The 18,784-nt window shown below is 41.5% G+C and overlaps 1 protein-coding gene across 1 annotated transcript in view; it reads right to left on the bottom strand.

The window, feature by feature from the left end:
- ppm1lb (protein phosphatase, Mg2+/Mn2+ dependent, 1Lb) overlaps nucleotides 1-18,784 on the bottom strand; it is a 54,099-nt gene that overhangs the window by 2,818 nt on the left and 32,497 nt on the right. Inside the window, exons 2-3 of the mRNA XM_063492954.1 lie at nucleotides 9,462-9,678; nucleotides 1,391-1,552 (exon numbers count right to left, since the gene is read on the bottom strand). Coding sequence (XP_063349024.1) covers nucleotides 1,391-1,552; nucleotides 9,462-9,678 — 379 coding nt within the window. The remainder of the gene's footprint in view (nucleotides 1-1,390; nucleotides 1,553-9,461; nucleotides 9,679-18,784) is intronic.

Raw genomic sequence — 18,784 nt, 5'->3', positions numbered from 1 at the left:
ACTCACTGTGGACCATTTATGGATAATTCAGCAGCTAAATGAGCTTGTTTGGCTCATGAAGCTTTATTACATCTTTTCTTTTGTTGTTGATGTTATAATATAAAAAGTTCGCCCGTTTTTTCCTCTCTAGTCTCAGTGTTTTATCTTTTTTGTCTCTTGGTGCAGTCGCTGTCCTTTTTATGTTCATAAAAATGTAAAAATCCCAGCAAGGTTTAAGTTTATGATTAAATACAAATTGGTTATCATTTCCCAGCAAAATATAAAGGAATGAGGACCAGCTCAAGACTTTTCCACAGAACAGCACAGACTGTTAAGAATATACCTAAATAATATTATTATAAAGCTTTAATATAAATGTAAACATATTTTATTATTAGTGTGCAAATTTTAGGGGAAAAGGCATCTAATTTACTGTGTTTTGTATTTTTTTTAAAATAAATTAGTCTTAAATCTTAAATGTGAATTTGCTGTTCGGTACTTGATTTAGCATTGAGGAGTTAAAAATATTTTTATTTTTATTTCTATGTTTTTATTTAAAAGTGACAGTGCAGTTTGACGTAGTTTCAGTGCAGAGCATTAAACTGTTTACAGTTTATAGTTGTTTATAGTTGTTGCTAATTTCCTGCCCTTGTCCCTTGTTGGGCTTTTACATCGACAATGCACAGGCAAGGTTTACAGCATTCAAGTAAACTTACTTTTCTATTATCAGACCATAAATTTACTCAGCCAGATGCTCCATAATGCAAAGAGATCATCAGCTCTCCTCAGGAGAGTGCCGGCGTTTTAAGGCTGGTGTTGGAGTAAAGGCTCTTCAGAAGAGATCAGTACAACAGTCATTCTGCACATCACAGTTTATGATTGAAGCTTTGGGTGCACTTCTCACTAAAGGCTGCTAAAAAAAACTGTAGGAAATTTCTCCACTGAAAACATGCTTCTCTTATCAGTCAACAAAATCTTTCATCTTCAGTACCAAATTAGACCATTAGATGGCGATAGTGGGCTATCCTTCTGCCGATCACACTGACTAATCTGGAAATTTGCCATCAAACTCTCCTCACGCAGAGAGTATGCAGATTGGGTTGGAGGGAGAATTGCGCCTACGATTACACCTTAAACACTGAACACCGTCTGGCTGGTTTTGATAACATGCTGCTTTAGAAGCAGATAGTGTTATCAGTCAGTAGGTTTTGATGTCAGCCTGAGACTGAGATGTATGAGGAGGGAGGACTGTGTAATGGCTTTTAGCTTTGATCGTAAGAAGACTCATTTCATGCTTTCATAGCAACAATGTGAGTTTGGATGCTCCCTCAAGTTTTAACTGAAGTCTTTTCTGTTGCTCTGAATATAATGAGAAGTGCGTATGGGTCTGGATCGCAGCCCATTTTCTCACCGGCCTTCTTGATCCTCTTACGCTCCTTGAGCTGGTAAGGTTTGTGGTCGTGCGATAGAGGAATGGCATTGCCGTCTTTATCGCAAAGAACTCCGCGTGAGTCTCCAACATTAGCCACTGTCAGCTCCTTATCAGACAGCAGGGCCACCAGACATGTAGTTCCTGAAATAGAGGAGGGGAAGGGTAGAGGAGAAGCAAGGAGATGATAATCATGGTAGCTGGACATGAATTTCATAGCGGTCCATCAAATAGCTGCTGAGATATTTCTGTCTTTACCAGAGTGATGGAGAAACAGCATTCATGTGGTTCAAAAATACCATGCTGTTATTAATCAGTGTTTATTAAAAACAATGTTACAGCTGATAAATTTATGTCAGCTCATTATATCCCAAATTCTTAAACACCAGTATGTGTGATTGAAAACTTGATCCAGTGACAGACACACAATGTTTTGCAGTACAGTATAAAAACACAGCGCTCTTCCAAGACATGCATGTCCGTCCTGCGTAACAGCAAACACGTGAAGCCACGTGCAAACAATTCAAACGCTCTTTGACGCAACTTCTCTTTCTTCCACTCTTTTTCTCCTTCCTCTCTTTGTTTAGCTTCCCAGCCAGGCAGAACAGTGTATGTACTCAGGATCTGAGGCCTATTGTATGAGATCCAAAGTCCTGTAGAGAAAGAACAGATCTGCCTGTTTGGCCATCTGCTCACACCGAGCGAAGACAAAAGTGGACAGAGAGAGAGGGACACAGGAAAGAGGAAAAAGAAAGTTCTGGACCACCCGGACAGCAAGAGAGGGGGTAGAGTCAAATCACAATCAGGATTTTAGGGTAAAAAAATGCCAAAGGAGGCAAAAAAGGACTAAAAACTAAGCAGGTTTAAATGCCACTACAAGAATGTGGATGACCTACTAACATTTCAAACTTTTCTTTTGAGTTTCACATATTTGTGCCGATGCTGACTGAAAATGTATGTTTCAGCTGTTTCTCATTGAACCTGATGGAATAAATCTCTTCCCCATGAAGGCTTCTTCCATCAGTGTGCAGTTACTCTGTCCCACACCTGACGCAGTCGCTTGGTGAGCAATGAAACGGTAAAGAAAAGGCTGCAGTGCATGATGCAGATGAAATAAAACAAGTGTGAGATGGGCATAGAGCTAGAGGACATAGACAATTCCTCAGCAGGACAGTGATTTCATTATTCCCCTTTGAGGAAAGATTTGGGTGAAACTGGAGGCGGAAAGTAACTAGTCTGAAGTGAAGTGAAGTGAAAATTGATGCCGCTTAATTGTAAATCTCACAGACCTCGTGAAAAATCTATTTCTATTAGTTTCACCACGTTATGCATCCCTAATCCTCGTGCCTATAGCTGCCACTGCACTGTGCCATGCTGTCCAGCTAATTATCCTTATCTAGTTCCCATGGTGATAGAGATAATGGACTGAGGTGCCTTCCTAGCACACCCTTCCCCAATTAGCCCAGCCTCTCAGTGCACACATTCAGCATTCCCTATTAAAATGGCACCATGGCCCATATGCACCCTGTGCTCATGCTAATTATGGGCTTAGCTTGGCCAGGCACACCTTCAACACTCCAATACCATTAACATCTTAACCCCAGTTAGTCTCTCACTTCAATTTGCAACACTGCACTAATTCACTCTTTCAGTTAGCAAACTCTGACAGGCTCTATTTATGCTCTCAAATACATCTGGAGAGTTCAGTGTAAGTGTATCCACAGCACCCGAATGGATTTATGCACTTAGCCAACCTGCTTGGCATTTAGGTGAAAAATGTGGGGTCAGGACTGCCACCACCACGCTCGCCCTACCTCGCTGTCTTCTTCAAAGCCTTTCTAAAAACACTACCTGCCCATTAGCACACCCACAGTAATTTTATCCCTTAAGAGCTGCCATCCTGTCTTACTTCCTTGGACTTGAACTGTTAACATTTAGAGCAGTATATTATTTTTAGAATGTGGATCATTTCGACCTGCTTTATAAAGTCAGAGCAACACTCTGGATTTGCATATCACGCCTCTCAGACCGTCTCAGCTTTTTATTTTCATTCCATTCATTTTTTTTTCACCCCTAAATAACTACAGCAGCTTCCTCGGGGTCAGTCCCAGCCTTTCTGGAGCCCTGTGTAAGATTTAGCTTTGGCTTTAGTGTGCAAAGCCGAACCACCCTATCATTTCTCCACTCTCTCTTGTTCTTGGCAAAATAGGAGAGTAGCAGAAGATTTGATTTAACTGGGCTATGACCATATCTATTCTAGTTAGTCTAGTTCAGGAAGTTTGGTTCTCAAAGTCAAACCTTAATCTGCTTTAACGTTCATCCCCTAAAGCTGAAATGCATGCTTTGAATCACCTTGTTGTTGAATTGTGCTATATAAATAAACTTGCCTTGCCTTGCCTTGCCTTAATATAAACAGCACAAACAGAGGTATTCAATTCACTTCAATGTTATTTACATAGCTCCAAATCAAAACAGCATTCGTCTCAAGCCGCTTTATTTTGTAAGGTAAAAACCTTGCAAAAATACAGTGAAAATCCCCATGATTGAGCAAGCACTTTGGCGACAGTGGGAAGGAAAAACACCCTCTTAACAGGAAGAAGTTGAGGGTAAGGGGAGGAAAATGCTATCTTTTTTTATGACTCTCCTTTCTTGGTCAAAACCCAGTGGCCACCTTACCCTCCACGCAATTTATCTGCCAAAACTTCAGTTTGGCCTCCAGCAGAAATGAGTAGAAGCCAGCAAAGCTTTCTTCTCTCTAATGCTGCACTCTCACATTAATTGATCTTTATACAACTTGTGTAGTAGACCTTGAGACCTGAATGTTGGCAGAGTTAACCTTTAATATAATTAATCTTCCAGTTTCTTTTCCCTTCCCACAAACAAGAGGGTGCAGAAAAAATAAAAAGCTTAACGCCCTGAGGCCTTACAGACCTTAACAACTCTTTTAGAAACAACATCAATCTTGCAAAGACTTAATACTTGAATTCTAAGGTGAGAGTGAATTCATCTCTCTCTCTCACACACACAAAAAAAACAAGCTTACAATCTTTTTTCAATCTATCCAAAGGTTGTACAGTCCTGCAGTGGGCAGCAGTCTCCATGGTGAGTTCAGGAAAACGGAGGTGTGACTGTGACGTATGTCTGACGTTGGAGCCCGTCAAACGTGTTCAATACTAGTTTTCTTCAGTGTTAAGCTGATGTTACAGCTTTTCCTACCATTCAGTCTGTTTTTAAATACTTACAAACTGATCAGTCATAATCTATTCCTCCCTTTGACCACAACAGAAAGAGGAACGCTTGAGGTCTGCTCCTAAATTACATCACGTATTACTGGAGGATTCCTCTGAATCTGCTGTAAAGAGACTGGAAGCATGAAGACAGGGCTTATATGATGGCATGCTCTGAGGCTCATTTGCAGAAAGTTGACACATTCCTAACATTATTGCAATATAACTGATTGATGCTGACCTTTTAAAATGAAGGGATGGTATTCTACCTTAGGTCTTGATGCATTCTCAATCATCCAGGAAAGTAAATCTCCAAAAGTTGAATCTGTTCATCTGGACGTAGCGACAAAACGCTACGTCCAGATGAACAGATTCAACTTTTGGAGATATTCTACCTTAGCTTCAACACTGCCAGTTGAAAAAAGTCACTAATTTTATCAGGCCTTTCAGAGCCCTTAGGGCCCTCTCTTAAGTTATCTAGAGAGAATTGTTCTGACTTCGATGTTGGTAACATCTGATTATCTAATACCCTATAAATAATCCATTCACATGATGATTTTTGTTTGTTTTTCCTCTTTATACAGATATATAATGCTGTGACTGGGCAATTATTCAATAAAAGATATTGTTGGCCAAAAAAAGCTGATGTTACAGCAACCAGTGTAAACTACTTTTGTCTAGCCTGAACATTTGTAAAAGGTTTTAATCTTTGTGTCCTATTCTCACTTTATTTACCTAATCCCAGAAATAATTTTCTCCATTCTTTAAACACCACAGAGTGACGTGCAGCCACCAAATATCCATCAGTTTCAGGTCACAGGGTAGACATTGATGACATGCACGAAAGCGCCTTCACAGTGATTAGTTGGAATCATAACACCCTGCTGGCCTTCATAGTTACTGGCACCAAAATTCAAACTGTTTCTTCTTCTGCCTCATAAACAAAGTGGCTGCAGAGTTTGAAAGAAACTGCTGCGAGCTGACTTTGTTTGAACAAACATTTAGTTAAAGTGCTTTTTAAAGTAACAACAGCCATCAGTCATACTTAGTCAGCTGTAACTGTTTCTGTTTAAGTAGCAGCACAGACACAGTCAGGAGGCTGAGTTTTGTCTGATTATGATCGAAAATAAGTTATAAGAGCCGACATTCTCAAACAACTTCAACAACCACTCTAGCTGTAGTATTAGGTGGTAGCAGACCAAGTTCATGGTCAGTTTTTGATCATGATGCCGTAGCTCAAATAATCTTTTCAAATCATTCCACTTAGATCAACTGAGTAAATTTGAGCAAATTACTGTATTTAAACCTGGGTGGTCTCTATCGATGCTGATGTGTAGTTAGATTTCTGGGGAGGTGCACGTCAGGTTACGGCCTAGGTTTGACAACCTTAAATATGACATACTTATTTGACTTTTTGTTATGGCAAATAAATACATTTAATTAAAAAACTTTCAGAATGATGTCATGAAAAAGCAACCGACCTCATTTTATATATGTAACTGGCATTATTATGAAAAAAAAAGAAAAAGGACTGGATCCGCCAAACTTTACACAGCCTCATTCCACACGCACTGCAGGAGAAGGGTTTAAAAAAAACTGCACCAAACACATTTGGTATAAACAAATATTTGCCTGAAGGGGAATATGTGGCACAGAGAACATACTAAAATTAAATGATTAATGGCAATAAAGAAACACAAAAACATAAGCATGAGAGCAAAAACACAACGAGTAGTGCCTCACTAAGTGGAGCTTCATTCTTGAGAGATTTGAAGATGAAAGTCAATGAAGACCGATGACCTCCGGGAACTCTTACAGTGTCTCTTAGAGGTCAGAAACTGGAGAGGATGTGAACAAAATGATGCCGTGTAGGATGAGGTTGGTACATTAATGTTTCATTTCTGCTGTGCAAAAAAGTTATTTTGTTTTTGTTACACATATTTTCTTCTTCCTAGAGACAGACTATGGTGCACGTAATATTTCTGCACATATTTAAATCTTACATTCCCAACCTAAATAGTTTTTTAATAGAATAGACAGACGCCTTTATTTTTTTTTTAAGATGACATGGCTAACGGGTCAGCGTGGTCTCTGCTGACTGCAGATTATTGGACAAAAGCAAAACAGTCAATTTTTCTGTTGTTGCATGTAGACATGTCACCCAGCCACATAAAGATTGGTACAAGCAGAATACCATACAGCATTAAGGAGACTGTTTCCATAATAGACTCTAAGCTCCTGGGCACTGCATCAAAGTCCCATCTTCCTTATCTTTCTTTGAGGCGCTTGTGTTCGCTGATAAACAACACAGGGATGAATGAACAGGGGGATAAATCTGATACGCTGTTGTCCTGGGGACGGGGAGCTGAATTGAGAGTGTGTATCTCTATTCTGCCTCACTCCCTCCCCTGCTAGCTCAATTTAGGCCCCCCGATTACTACAGAAAGCAGGGAGCTGTGCGCCCTAAACGATGCGATTGTGGAATCAGATACAAGGACAAGAATGCACAATTACCTGATCAGCAGATTCCCCCGAGACGCCTGCAAGAAAGCCACAACAAATGCCACAGCAAATTCAATCCCTGAACTAGACAACACAGGAGCCCATTTATTGTAATGGAGATTGCAAGTTTATCTAGAAGCATCATGTCAGTCTGTCTCGCTGTGCCGTCCAAAAAGAAGGATGGGGCATAAGAAAAAGATACGAGCAGATGGAGGTGTGGAAAGTATCTTTGAAACTCAGTGCAACAGGTCCGCTTAAGAACAGAAGAAGGCAGCGGGATCAGGAGAGGAGATTTACTTTTGGCCCCTTTTGGGAGTGACAGATCAGAAAGCCGATGATTATCTCCAGATGGAGAGACAGCAAAGGAGGTGGAGGATAAAGCATCAAAGAGCAGGTGACTTCAGCTGCAAAACCAAACCTTCGAGAAGGAAGGATCAGCTGTCTTCAGACTGAAAGCTCCAACTCTGTTTCTAATTGACCTCGTTAACATCCTTTGTCACATGTCAAGCATTCACAGAAGGATGTGAGGCCTTCTCAGGGGCTCTTTCATACCCATGACCGCCTTGCCACCTTAGATGTGATTCACATGTCACTGTTGATGCAGGTTTTCATTTAGCCTCCATGCTTTCTCTTTACCCTCATGTCATCGGTTGAATGAGAGAATTCCCACGTGCTATAACTAATTTTTCACAGATTTGACCTTCATTCCTGCTCGTTACAGAAAGAGTAAATTCATCCATGCAGGCGCTGTACACCATAAAATAACGGATTATATTTCATATTCCACAGCATGTCTAGGGCTTACAGTTAACATGCATGTTACACAGGTGTAGGTGCCGGAGGTGTTGAAATGATGAAAAATTCACCTGTTTACATCACAGAAGGTTGGCGAGTATGGAGTGTGTGTATTAGCTACGCACGCATTAATTGCTTTGTCTGCTCGGCCTTGATTACCGTTTAAATGGATTTTGCTTTAATTGCGGAAACAAAAGCAGGTAATTCAGCTGCATCTGGAAGGCAGATCTGTCTGAATCAGCACTGCAGCAGGCGGCGGTGAAACTGTATGTAGTCACCGCATCGCTAAAATAACTGAAGACCTGGGAACACGGCAACATGATGATCACCACCCCCAAAAATGTACACAAAACCAAAAAACCCCCAAAACCCACTTCAAATGAGCACGTCTCAAGTGTCAGCTGACCTCACAGGTCTATTACAAGTGAGAGGCTCAGCCCTTGAACTGTGATGCATGTTTACAATTATTAATTAAGGCCACGAGTTTTTTTTTCTTCTTGCCCCATGTGAGCTCTTTACAGCTGCTTTCAGTAACTTTGCAATTAACTGCACTTGAAGAAAATCGTCCATACAAACAAAACTTTGCAGTTACAACTCTGAAGACAGATTCTGTAAATAAAGACCTACTCGAGACTCCTTCCTCCTGCATTTACTCTCTCACCTTTAGTTTAACCGGGACACTGGAAGGAAAACTGACCTTCCCACAGAAATGCTGAATTGTTGAGGTTGCAGAAAGTCACTGCAGTGAGACCAGGAAATAATCTTACGATCCATATTTAAACTCTCTTGACTTTGTGTTCAATAATCCAATAAAGGCAGCACAGAAGGAAGACTTGCTATGAAACTCGCACAAAATCACTTATGTTCATGAATATGTCCACATCGTTCTCCTCCTTCTCCTCCTCTTCCCTGAGGTTGTTTAGTTGCACTTAGATTGGACTTTGCCATCGACCCTTTGTGTGTCTTTCTGTTTTGTATTTATTGTTCTCGTTTTATTCTGCCTGTGGTTCTGGGCTTCCATTTCCCTATACTGTATAGCTTTAACCAATAAAAAAACCAAAACACACTTCCAACACATGAATCCAATCCTCTGAGCCTTTTCCTACCTCTTTCTATCCATCACTCTCTCTCTCTTGCATTACCTCTCTCTCCTTGCATGCCTCCCGAGATAATTACTACAAGCCTTGTGAAGATCAACTTGTATTTAAACAGCTGAATAAGCAAGGCCTTGGGGTGCTGACAGTCACTATTCAACAACCGTCAAATGAAATAGTGGAGAAGAAAATAGTTTGTGTGCAGCATTACAGGGGACACTGCAGCAAAACACCTTTTGCTTCCATCTTGTGTTATCTGTATGCGCTTTAGTTTTGTGGTTGCACGTGTAGGCTGAAATACTGTATGCGTGTATTTTGATAGTTGCTAGCTACCAAACAAATGTAGCATCTAAACAACAACAAAAAAAGGGAAGAAAGTTGGCATATTTGCAGAACGTATCATGTGTGAAGTTACGTGAACGGGCAAATACGCACCTGCTTCGTTGTAAGCGGCAGAGAGCTTTTCCAGCATTTCTCTGTCCAGCGTCAGTATCTGCTGCTCCAGGATGGAGGGGTAGGAGAGGCTTATCCTCTCCCTTTTTTCATCTTTCTCCTTGTCTTTTTCCCTGTCTCGCTCTTTCTCCCGTTCATAGGTCAGTAGCTGCTGGCGCAGAGCCTCTGGCAGGTGGGTCTTAGCAAACTCAGCAGCAGCCTGATAATGGAGAGCAGAGGGAGACACAAGTAGAATTAGATGACTGCAGATAAAAAAAATTAGGTGCTAGAAGAGAATAAATTCTGACATGTTGATGAGGGTGCTTTTCTTTTAATTGGTTATGTTTAAGCAGAAGCATAGGATGCGTAGGTCTCCATTTTCAAATGCATGGAAAACTTAAGGGTTATAATGAGCAGAGGTGATTTATCACTTTTCAGCACTAAAGGCAGCTTCTCAGTTCTGAGGATATATTATATACACTTACGGTTTAGGAAAATCAAACAAGCAACCATCCACACAATAAATCCTGCCCAAAATGGTGACTTTAATTTATTTACATATACATTTTCCATGTAATTTTGTTACATGCGTTACAATGTAATCATTGTAACAAATCAAATTTACAAGATTGGTATACATTCAGTTTATTTTAAGCACATTTTCCTCACTGATTAATTATTTGAATAAATAAATCTTTGACTTTGTATATTTTAGTTGCACTTTGCACAAAATTATGGCTTCATGTTTATTGAGGGTAGAGAATCCTTTTTTTTATGATTGCTATAACTTCTTCTGTGTATTCAGTTCAGGTTGGCCAATAAATCTAACATATGCATTTGTTTGCATGAACTCAGAACCCAGGAATAAGAAGCAGAGTTATTCAGAGTTGGGAGATCAGACAAGGTGGAGAAATGCTAGCATACCTCAGTGGAAAATATCCCAAAACTGCCAACTGGCACATCTAACACTCACAGATTAGCATCTTTTATCTCATTTGTTAAATCCTTACAAAACCCAGAATGTAAAAACAAGACGTTGAGGCCATGTGGGGTGATACATGGTGGAACTATTTTTTGCCAGCAGCTCCCCAGAGTTTTGTCATCATGTTAAGATTTAAAGCTGCCTTACCAGCAATAAAGTAAATAAGCTGATTTCCAAACATGTCCCAAAAACTTTTCCTATTTTGGAGACAGAATTGCAAGTGCAGTAAGTACAGATACGTACACGGTGACTTTGGCGGGCTGGAGTAGCAGTAACCCGCTTGTTCTTTCGGTTTTGCTGAAGCAGATAAATCACAGATAAACAGAGATAAAGAAAAAAAGTGCACCGCCAATCAAGTGTACACAGGCTAATGCTGCGGGATTGAGCTGAGCTAGAGAAACTTTATCCTCACCACTATCTATTTTACTCTAAGGACATCAACAGATTCTGTACAGATTCCCATTGCAGGTCCAGAGCAAATAATGCCTGTCTCCTCAGGCCCGGGCTTCAGAGAAAGCAGGCCAAGCCAAGGTCATGAGGTACAAATGTCAGATAATATACTGCTAACTTGCTTCTGGTGTGCATGATCCCAGATTCATAAAGCTCATATTTCATATGTGGTTTCCACTCGTAACACTTGCGGTGATTGAAGAGCAGTCAATTAAGAAAACAGAATGAGGGAAAATGATTGCAATTTCCTGGCATTGGATATAATGATTAGAGGTCGTATGACAGAGAAGCTCAAATGAACCTGATGTCTCGAGTGTTCATACACTGTCCCCATTTAGCTCTCTCTTCTATCCATACCTCCCTCTCTTTCACTCTCCATCTATATCTCATTCTGCTCTGGGAAATTGCTTTCAAGGACTTAGATAACGCTGCCTCCTCTGCTTTTTCTCCACACATGAAAACAATTCTCCCACTCCTCTCTTGTTATATCTTGTCAGCATAGTTGAAGCTTTGCTCTGCAAGCTCTGTCAATCCACCCCTATCTTCTCCAATGAAACCAAAACACTGTTATTCATGTGTGGATGTGCATGAATCTGTCTTTCATTTTCCATTTCCCACAGTCACTTCGCTCTACTCCCAAAGTGAGGTTCATTCCAAAATCACCAGGAATCTTTTCTGAGAACAATCCCTGATGACATACTCTCATCCCATGGCTAGCATGAAGGGGGTAGGAGTCACAAACTGAGTTCAAAGGTCAAACATAGAACAGGAAGTCTTTTGTCTGCTTGGGTTACGCTAAGTCAATTAGTGTGCAGTTTAATTGTTTGTCTGCCAGTCCTTAACAAAGCACTGGGGCCATAAACCGTTTCCTCAGCTACATTCCTTTTAACTATTTAACTGCATGTGCACATGCACCAGTCAGTGCGTGCAGGGAAGCCAAGACTTGATTATCTGATCCACACTGGCACATCTGATGCCAGCTTAGTGGATAAAGGGAGAAAAGGTTGGATGGGTGTAGAGCAGGGTGAGGATAGAGACTACTGGACCAGAATAAAAAAGACAAGAATCAAGAATAACAAAACACAAGGGAACAAAATTAAGAATGAGAATAGCAAACGGCATAAGAGCACAGAAGGAATGCAGGGAGGGCTAAAAAAATAAGAGGGTGGAGCCAGAATAAATGAAGTAAACAGAGCTGGCTATCTGAGGTTGTTTTCATAGCTGGGAGAGACAGAGAGAGAGAGAGAGAGAGAGGGAGAGAGGGCAAGAACTAAAATTATGAGAAAGTTAGAAACTAAAAGTGGGAGGAGGTGATGAAGATGATGAGTTTATGAAAAAGTGAATGAACAAGTGGTATAAAGGCCTGTTTCAGAGAGAAAATACGATCAGTAACATAATAACTTTTAATTTTGCATTATTTAAAGCTACGTGACCCATGTCGCTGAACTGCTAAATCTTTTGGCATGTGTGCACTGAGATGTGTTTCCTTGTGTATTTTCCTTGCTCCTGAAGCTAAATGAACTGATTAATGTGCATTTTTGCTGAAAATGGCTCTGAATGGAGAGTGAGCTGCCTTGGGCAGCATTTACTTTTAAGGGAACAGTATTGTACTTTGTATATATTCATGTTGTTTTATTTGTTCTATTTAAAAACACTTTAAGGAGTTTGAGATCAAAATTATATTTGTTGCAATCCCCTTTTACCTTTCTTAAAGCAAGAATTCATTAAAGATCGATCAGATGATGATGCTCATGTTGAGAGATGACCAGAAATCTCAACTGAATTGCTTCGTCTGAGAAATGTATAGCATTACTTTAATTAATCACTAATGTAGAAATACTAACTAGTGCATTTCTTTTGCAGGGTTATTTTGTTCATCGTGGATACCTTGACAATCCCCTCTGAGACCTTCACCAGATTTGTTTTTAATTTAATATAGATTTTTAAAACATTTTTTTTTTAAATTGGAGCATCATTGATTCAAATATCATAGATGTACAGTCCATATTTTTTTGGACACATCAGAGGATTTCCTACCTCTTCAAGAAAGGTCTCCCTCCTTTACCAGTTTTATTAAACTAGTGACAGAATAGACTACAAAGTGTTTTAATTTGACAATTTCCAACTCAATCTTCTTCTTCTTTCTAGCGTTTGTCCCGCATGGCAGGGTCCGCTTTGTGGCAAATCCGTCTCCATTTGGCACGATCGAGGGCGTCTTCTGGGGTGGCATTGACGATCTTCAAGTCTTCCTTTATTCTATCCATCCACCGTTTCTTCGGCCTGCCACGGGGTCGCTGGCCACCGGGCTCAAGCCTCATTGCCGTTTTCGCCACTGAGCTGTCGTCTGAGCGTAATGCATGTCCGTACCACCGTAGCCGTGCCTCGCGGATTTTCTCTGTGATTGGTGCGATGCCGAGCCGCTTTCTGACATCTTCATTCATGACTTGGCCCCAACGCGTGAGGCCTAGACACCACCTGAGCTTTCGCATTTCCATCGTGTGCAGGGCCTGTTCATGCTTGGCGGTGGCTGGCCAACACTCCGATCCATACAGGGCAACTGGGCGGACTACAGTCTTGTAAATCTTCGCCTTGAGATGGTCTGGCATTCGACGGTCGCATAGCACACCCGTCACTTGACGCCACTTTATCCATGCGGCATTGACCCTTGCTCGCACGTCCAGAAGGATATCCTCATCGCCACTGATCATCGATCCCAAGTACTTGAATTGGTCGGCCTTCTTCAGGTCTTCCCCGTCAATGTTAATGGTGCCATCAGTTTGGGAGCCAGCTTCCATGTACTCGGCCTTCTTGATGTTGAGTCTCAAACCATGATCGGCCAGGCGCGTCTTCCGTTGCTGTGTGTGCTGTTGCAGCTCACTTCTAGATTGATCCGCTAGGAATACGTCGTCGGCGTATAAGAGTGACCATGGGTGAGGTTGTTGGAGATCAGCGGTCACAGTGTCCATGCATAGTATAAACAGAAGAGGCGAAAGTGCCGAGCCTTGGTGTACACCTACGTTGATAGTGAAAGGCAGCACCCCCACAGGGCACATGACGATGCTGGTGACGTCTGTGTACAGTAATTTGACCCAGTCAACATAAGCTTCTGGGACTCCATGAGAACGTAGGGCATGCCAAATAAGATCGTGCGGTACTCTGTCGAATGCCTTCTCCAGGTCAAGGAAGGCCATGTGGACTGTCGATTTCTTCTCCCGGCGTTTCTCCACAAGCAGCCTCGCAGCATGAATGGTGTCAGTAGTGCCAGACCCCTTGACGAAACGAAACTTTCGCCTTCAGGTTCTTGTACCGTTTGTAGTCCTCGTCGTGTCTGGACTGGCGCCACTTCTTCAGCGCAGACTTCTTCTCTTTCACGGAAATTTGGACTTCTAGGTTCCACCACCATATTTGCTTGTCAATAAAGCGTTTTCCTGGCTTGCTCTTCCCCAGGACGCTGGTTGCTATATTGTTCCAGGTGGCCTCCACTGGCTGGTTTGGGTCAATGTCAAGAACGGTTGCACCCAGCGCCACTGCAAGGTCCCGCTTGCATTCGGGCGCACGCCACCACTTGATCTTCTCAACGGTGGTGGTTCTCGCCAATGTCGAGCCTGAGGTCTAAGATGAGGAGCCAATGTTGGATCCTCGTCAATCAAAGTTGCTAAAAATGTTTTCGCCTGATAATAAACTTCAGTATTTGATAAATAAAACAGTCTCTGAATGAAAGTATTGATTTGTTAACAAATGTGTCCAGATAGAATTTTTGCACTGCTAAAAATGATCATAACTGTGAGTCCCGACATCAGTCATGGTGGTGCAGAGCATCACACACGGCTCTTCTTCTGCTTCGTGCATCAAGAGAGCACAAGCTATACGTCTATACACAAACACACCTTCATGTGTCAGCAGGGCCACCTACACACTGCGCATCATCCACCCTGTTACCCATACACTCCCTCCTGACTGCAACTGTGAGCCTCTCCGATGCACCGTCCACCAGAAATAGTCAGACCTTCCATCCATTATATCACGAGGCTGCCCAAAAATGAGGGAAGTCATCAGAGTTTTCCTGTAGAATCACCCTGAGGGAGTCTCATAACCGAAGAAGAGAAATCTCTTTCTCTGACAGATCAAGTAGGCAGATGGAGAGAAGAAGAAGAAGAAAGGGAATGGAGGGGGAGAGGCTGAGGAGCGGTGTGAGAACCATTCATTAGCATCACTCAAGCACATCATTAAAGAGAGGGGAGAGAAAGAGAGCAAGGAAGAGGGGGAGCATGGGAGACTCCAGTTTTAAGACGGAACCTGTGATAAGTGACAGAAAACCATCAAAGTGGTATAATAAAAGCAAAAGCAGCGGGAACTCAAAAGTCTGGAAAAAGGGATCCAGAATATTTTCCTTTGTTGTTTTTATTTCGAATTTGAATCTTTTTAAATTACAGTCATAAAACATGTCATAGAGGAGATAAGGACAGTGATCAAAGATCCAATCTGACTATAGTAAGCAATGACTATAAAATGTTCATCAATCTAGTTCTATGGACACTGGAAAGGATATAACTTATGTTTAGCGTAAATCAATGAATAATTCAAAGGATTTAATTAAAGGGAGAAAGGAGGGCTTGCTGCTGAGTGGGACCGTGTGTGTCCACTGCAGAGGTGTAGCATGTTTCTCCTCAGAATGACATTGCGGAGCTCAGTCGGTCCACAGGGTCTAGAAGAGCATGAGCATGAAGGTCTAATTTCATGATTTCACACCAGAGCTTTGTATGTGCTGAAGGCTTGCCAAATATACTGTATGGTGTGAGTGTGTGTGTGTGTTAGTTTGGTATGACATTGTCTCTGTAACAAAAAAAGAAGCTCTTTTGTACTTGCACAGAATCATCATTTGAAAAGTTGAAACAGGAAAACAATTTCACTGCAAGATCCATTTAGCAGCCTTTTGGAGCTCAGTCAAGACGAAGTTCCTAAGTGCTCTGATAAACTCCCGTGTGATACAAGCAGAAGCTGTTAAATGGACTTTGTGGTTTGCTATTTATAAGCCTGTTTTTCTGCACTTTAATGCACTAACGTTAAGGCTTTATGCTCAGCCGTGAGCTTAGATGTGTTTGGCAAAGACTAAAATTAAATAAAACTAAATCATACACTTGATTCTACTCATAGGCTATTTATTAAAGATGTACACAGTCATCGTGACATTACCCACTGGCTCGTAAAGTCTAGTTTCGAAGCTTCGAGCTCAGCCTTTAGGCATGTGGGCATCTTGGTGTTTCAACGCCAGATGTCATCAAAAAGAGGTGGATCAGGCTGAGAAACCAAAGAGGACTCTTATGGAGGTCATGGTACGCTCATTCTAAAAGAAAACCCCAGTTTATCCTCATTTTTGGCTCTTCTGGAGGTGAGCATGACACTAGTGAATAAAATCATAAACTCGTGAGGAAAGAGTTAAGGGAGTCAAGAGCTGCTTTTTCAAAGACTTATATACAATCAGACTTCTTTTTGCAACCACACGAGTCACCCTGTGGTTCCACATTGACTTCAATTTTTAGACCCTGAAGCTACCTTCATCTTTTCTATACAGCAGGCATGTCAAAATCATTTTACACTGTGGGGCACATGCAGCCCACTTTGATCTTGAGTGGGCCAGCCAAGTGAAACTCCCCTTTCCACTCCATCAGTGTAAAGAAGTTTAACTACACTTAATCCCTGAGACATCTTTGTATTAGAAAAAGAAGTGCAATTTCAACAGCTCTCAGTTTTTTCCGCCAAACAGTGAAATGCTGCTCTGGTAAATGAAAGAAATGTGTCGCCATGACTCTCTGGGCTTAAATTGTAAGACTTAAATGTGTAATATTTCAACAACAATACCTAGGCTGCCCTTTAATTAAAAAAAAGCAAGATTTTGTTAATTCTTAGAATATGTCCTTTTGTTTGGTTTTTAGGCGGGGGTGGTGGTGGGTGTTCTTTATTTTATTTTTTTTTAACTGTGAACCCGCAAAAATCCCCCCATAAATTTCTAGATAGTGAGAAAAGGAAGGTTTCTGTTTCTGTCATTTAATTGTTTATCTTTTACTTTGGTGTAATATGAAAGGCCATGTGGGAGGTCTTTATTAGCAGGAAAAGGTGTAAAACTTATGAAAATGCAGTTAAAAGTACAAAATTTATGCCTTCCCTCACATTTCCCAAAGCTGTCCTGTGGTCCAGATTGGAGTCTTTGCTGGGCCAATTTTGGCCCCTGGGCTTTATGTTTGACACCTGTGATATACAGTCAAAGTTTCTACTGCTCAGTAGCTTTCTAACTTTAATCACATCACATTTTTTCTTCTATCAGAACATCTATTGATTCATCTCACTTATCTACACTGGATCCATTTGACTTGTTTTACCATAACAGCCATCTGCTGAATCCCATGAGATGTGATTGTTGAAATAATCATTATCCTGTAACAGCTTTTTCTACCGCAGCTGCGATATTAATCTAAAAAGAAAGGAGTCGTAAGTAAGGGCAGGGAATCTATTGAAAAGCTATCGTAAACCTGAGTATTACAACTCAATAACTTGCTTCCTGTGCGGTGTGAGCCTGGGGCCAGACTGGAAGTGTTTGTGTGGCCTTGAAAACACACCCTTGTGCCCAACACACAGATTTTTGCCCAGACCAAAAAACTGAAACCATTCCACTCTTCCAGCCGTTAAATCTCACCCAAAACCACAACAAACATCCTGAGCACAGATGGACTCAGAGAGGGTGAGGGTGGGGCGATGGCACTGTGAGCCACAAATCCCCTTTAGGGACCAACAAAGCTCATACACTTCTGCACATTGTGACAACTTGAGCTAAAGAAATATTTAAAAATAAACCACTCAGAGCAACATTCATATTCAAATACCAGCCATGTCGCAGAGGGTATATGTAAGGGCCAACAGAGAGCCGACAGCGTAAAGAGGACAGAAATCTGCAGTGAATGAGGATTTCAGAGGGAAAAGGCAGCGCTATAAAAGTGGAAGAGGACTGGAAAGTTGAATAGAAGTCCATTAAAAGTGGCAGGAAATGCTTCACTGCCTTCAGCATTCACAGAGAGAAAAACACATCGCCATGAAATACTGCCTCTTGGCTAAACACAGTTAGCCTCATCTCTTTTCTATTTCTGACTGTGACTGAATAAGAGGGGCAACATTAGTAAGATAGGAACATCTGGTAACCGCAGTCACAGCTGCCAAAGTCTCAGATTGGCTGGACATCTGTCCCACCTCGCCAGTCATCTGACAGCACGTCCCCTCAAATGTTTGGCAGCACACAAATACCTGCGCCCGAGGACAACAGACAGCAGGTTGTTGGCCCGTTCTGTCTCTAATAAAGATTTTACTGCAAAGGTGACCGTCCTGCGAATCCAAATCTACCACCCTAAACACACACAGGCACACAGTTGCACACTTACAACCAGGCATCACACTGCAGAGGGAGATCTTGCTCATAAAGTAAAGTGAAATCTCATGGAGGTGATTCGCATTTAGCGAGTAAACAGACTTGGAGTCATCAGTCTACCTCTCCGGTCTCCGCTCGCAACGCACACATCTCAGAGTAAGATCTCATCGTGTGTCCTTCCTGTGACAGCCAAGTCCATTAAAGGAGATGAAGACACATATAAAACCTAAAGAGTCTATTAGAAGCAAGCAGCCTAGTTGATCCATCACTTCATATAGCCTCACCTGGTAATAAGACAACCGTGTCAGTGTCTATGATCTTGGTACAGACTCAACAGTGGTCTCATGTTTGGTTTATATAAAAGAAGGCTTGGCAAGCATTTTCAAAACTCTGTACTTGCAAGAAAGGATTCACAAAACTGCTGAAGTATGCTTGGATTTCAACTGCTTGTGTTACAGCCTGACTGATACTGGATATGTG

The sequence above is a fragment of the Pelmatolapia mariae genome, linkage group LG14 (assembly GCF_036321145.2).
Source record: "Pelmatolapia mariae isolate MD_Pm_ZW linkage group LG14, Pm_UMD_F_2, whole genome shotgun sequence".
NCBI lineage: Eukaryota > Metazoa > Chordata > Actinopteri > Cichliformes > Cichlidae > Pelmatolapia > Pelmatolapia mariae.
The sequence above is the reverse complement of the archived record's forward strand: the minus strand, read 5'-3'. Positions and strand labels throughout refer to the sequence as shown.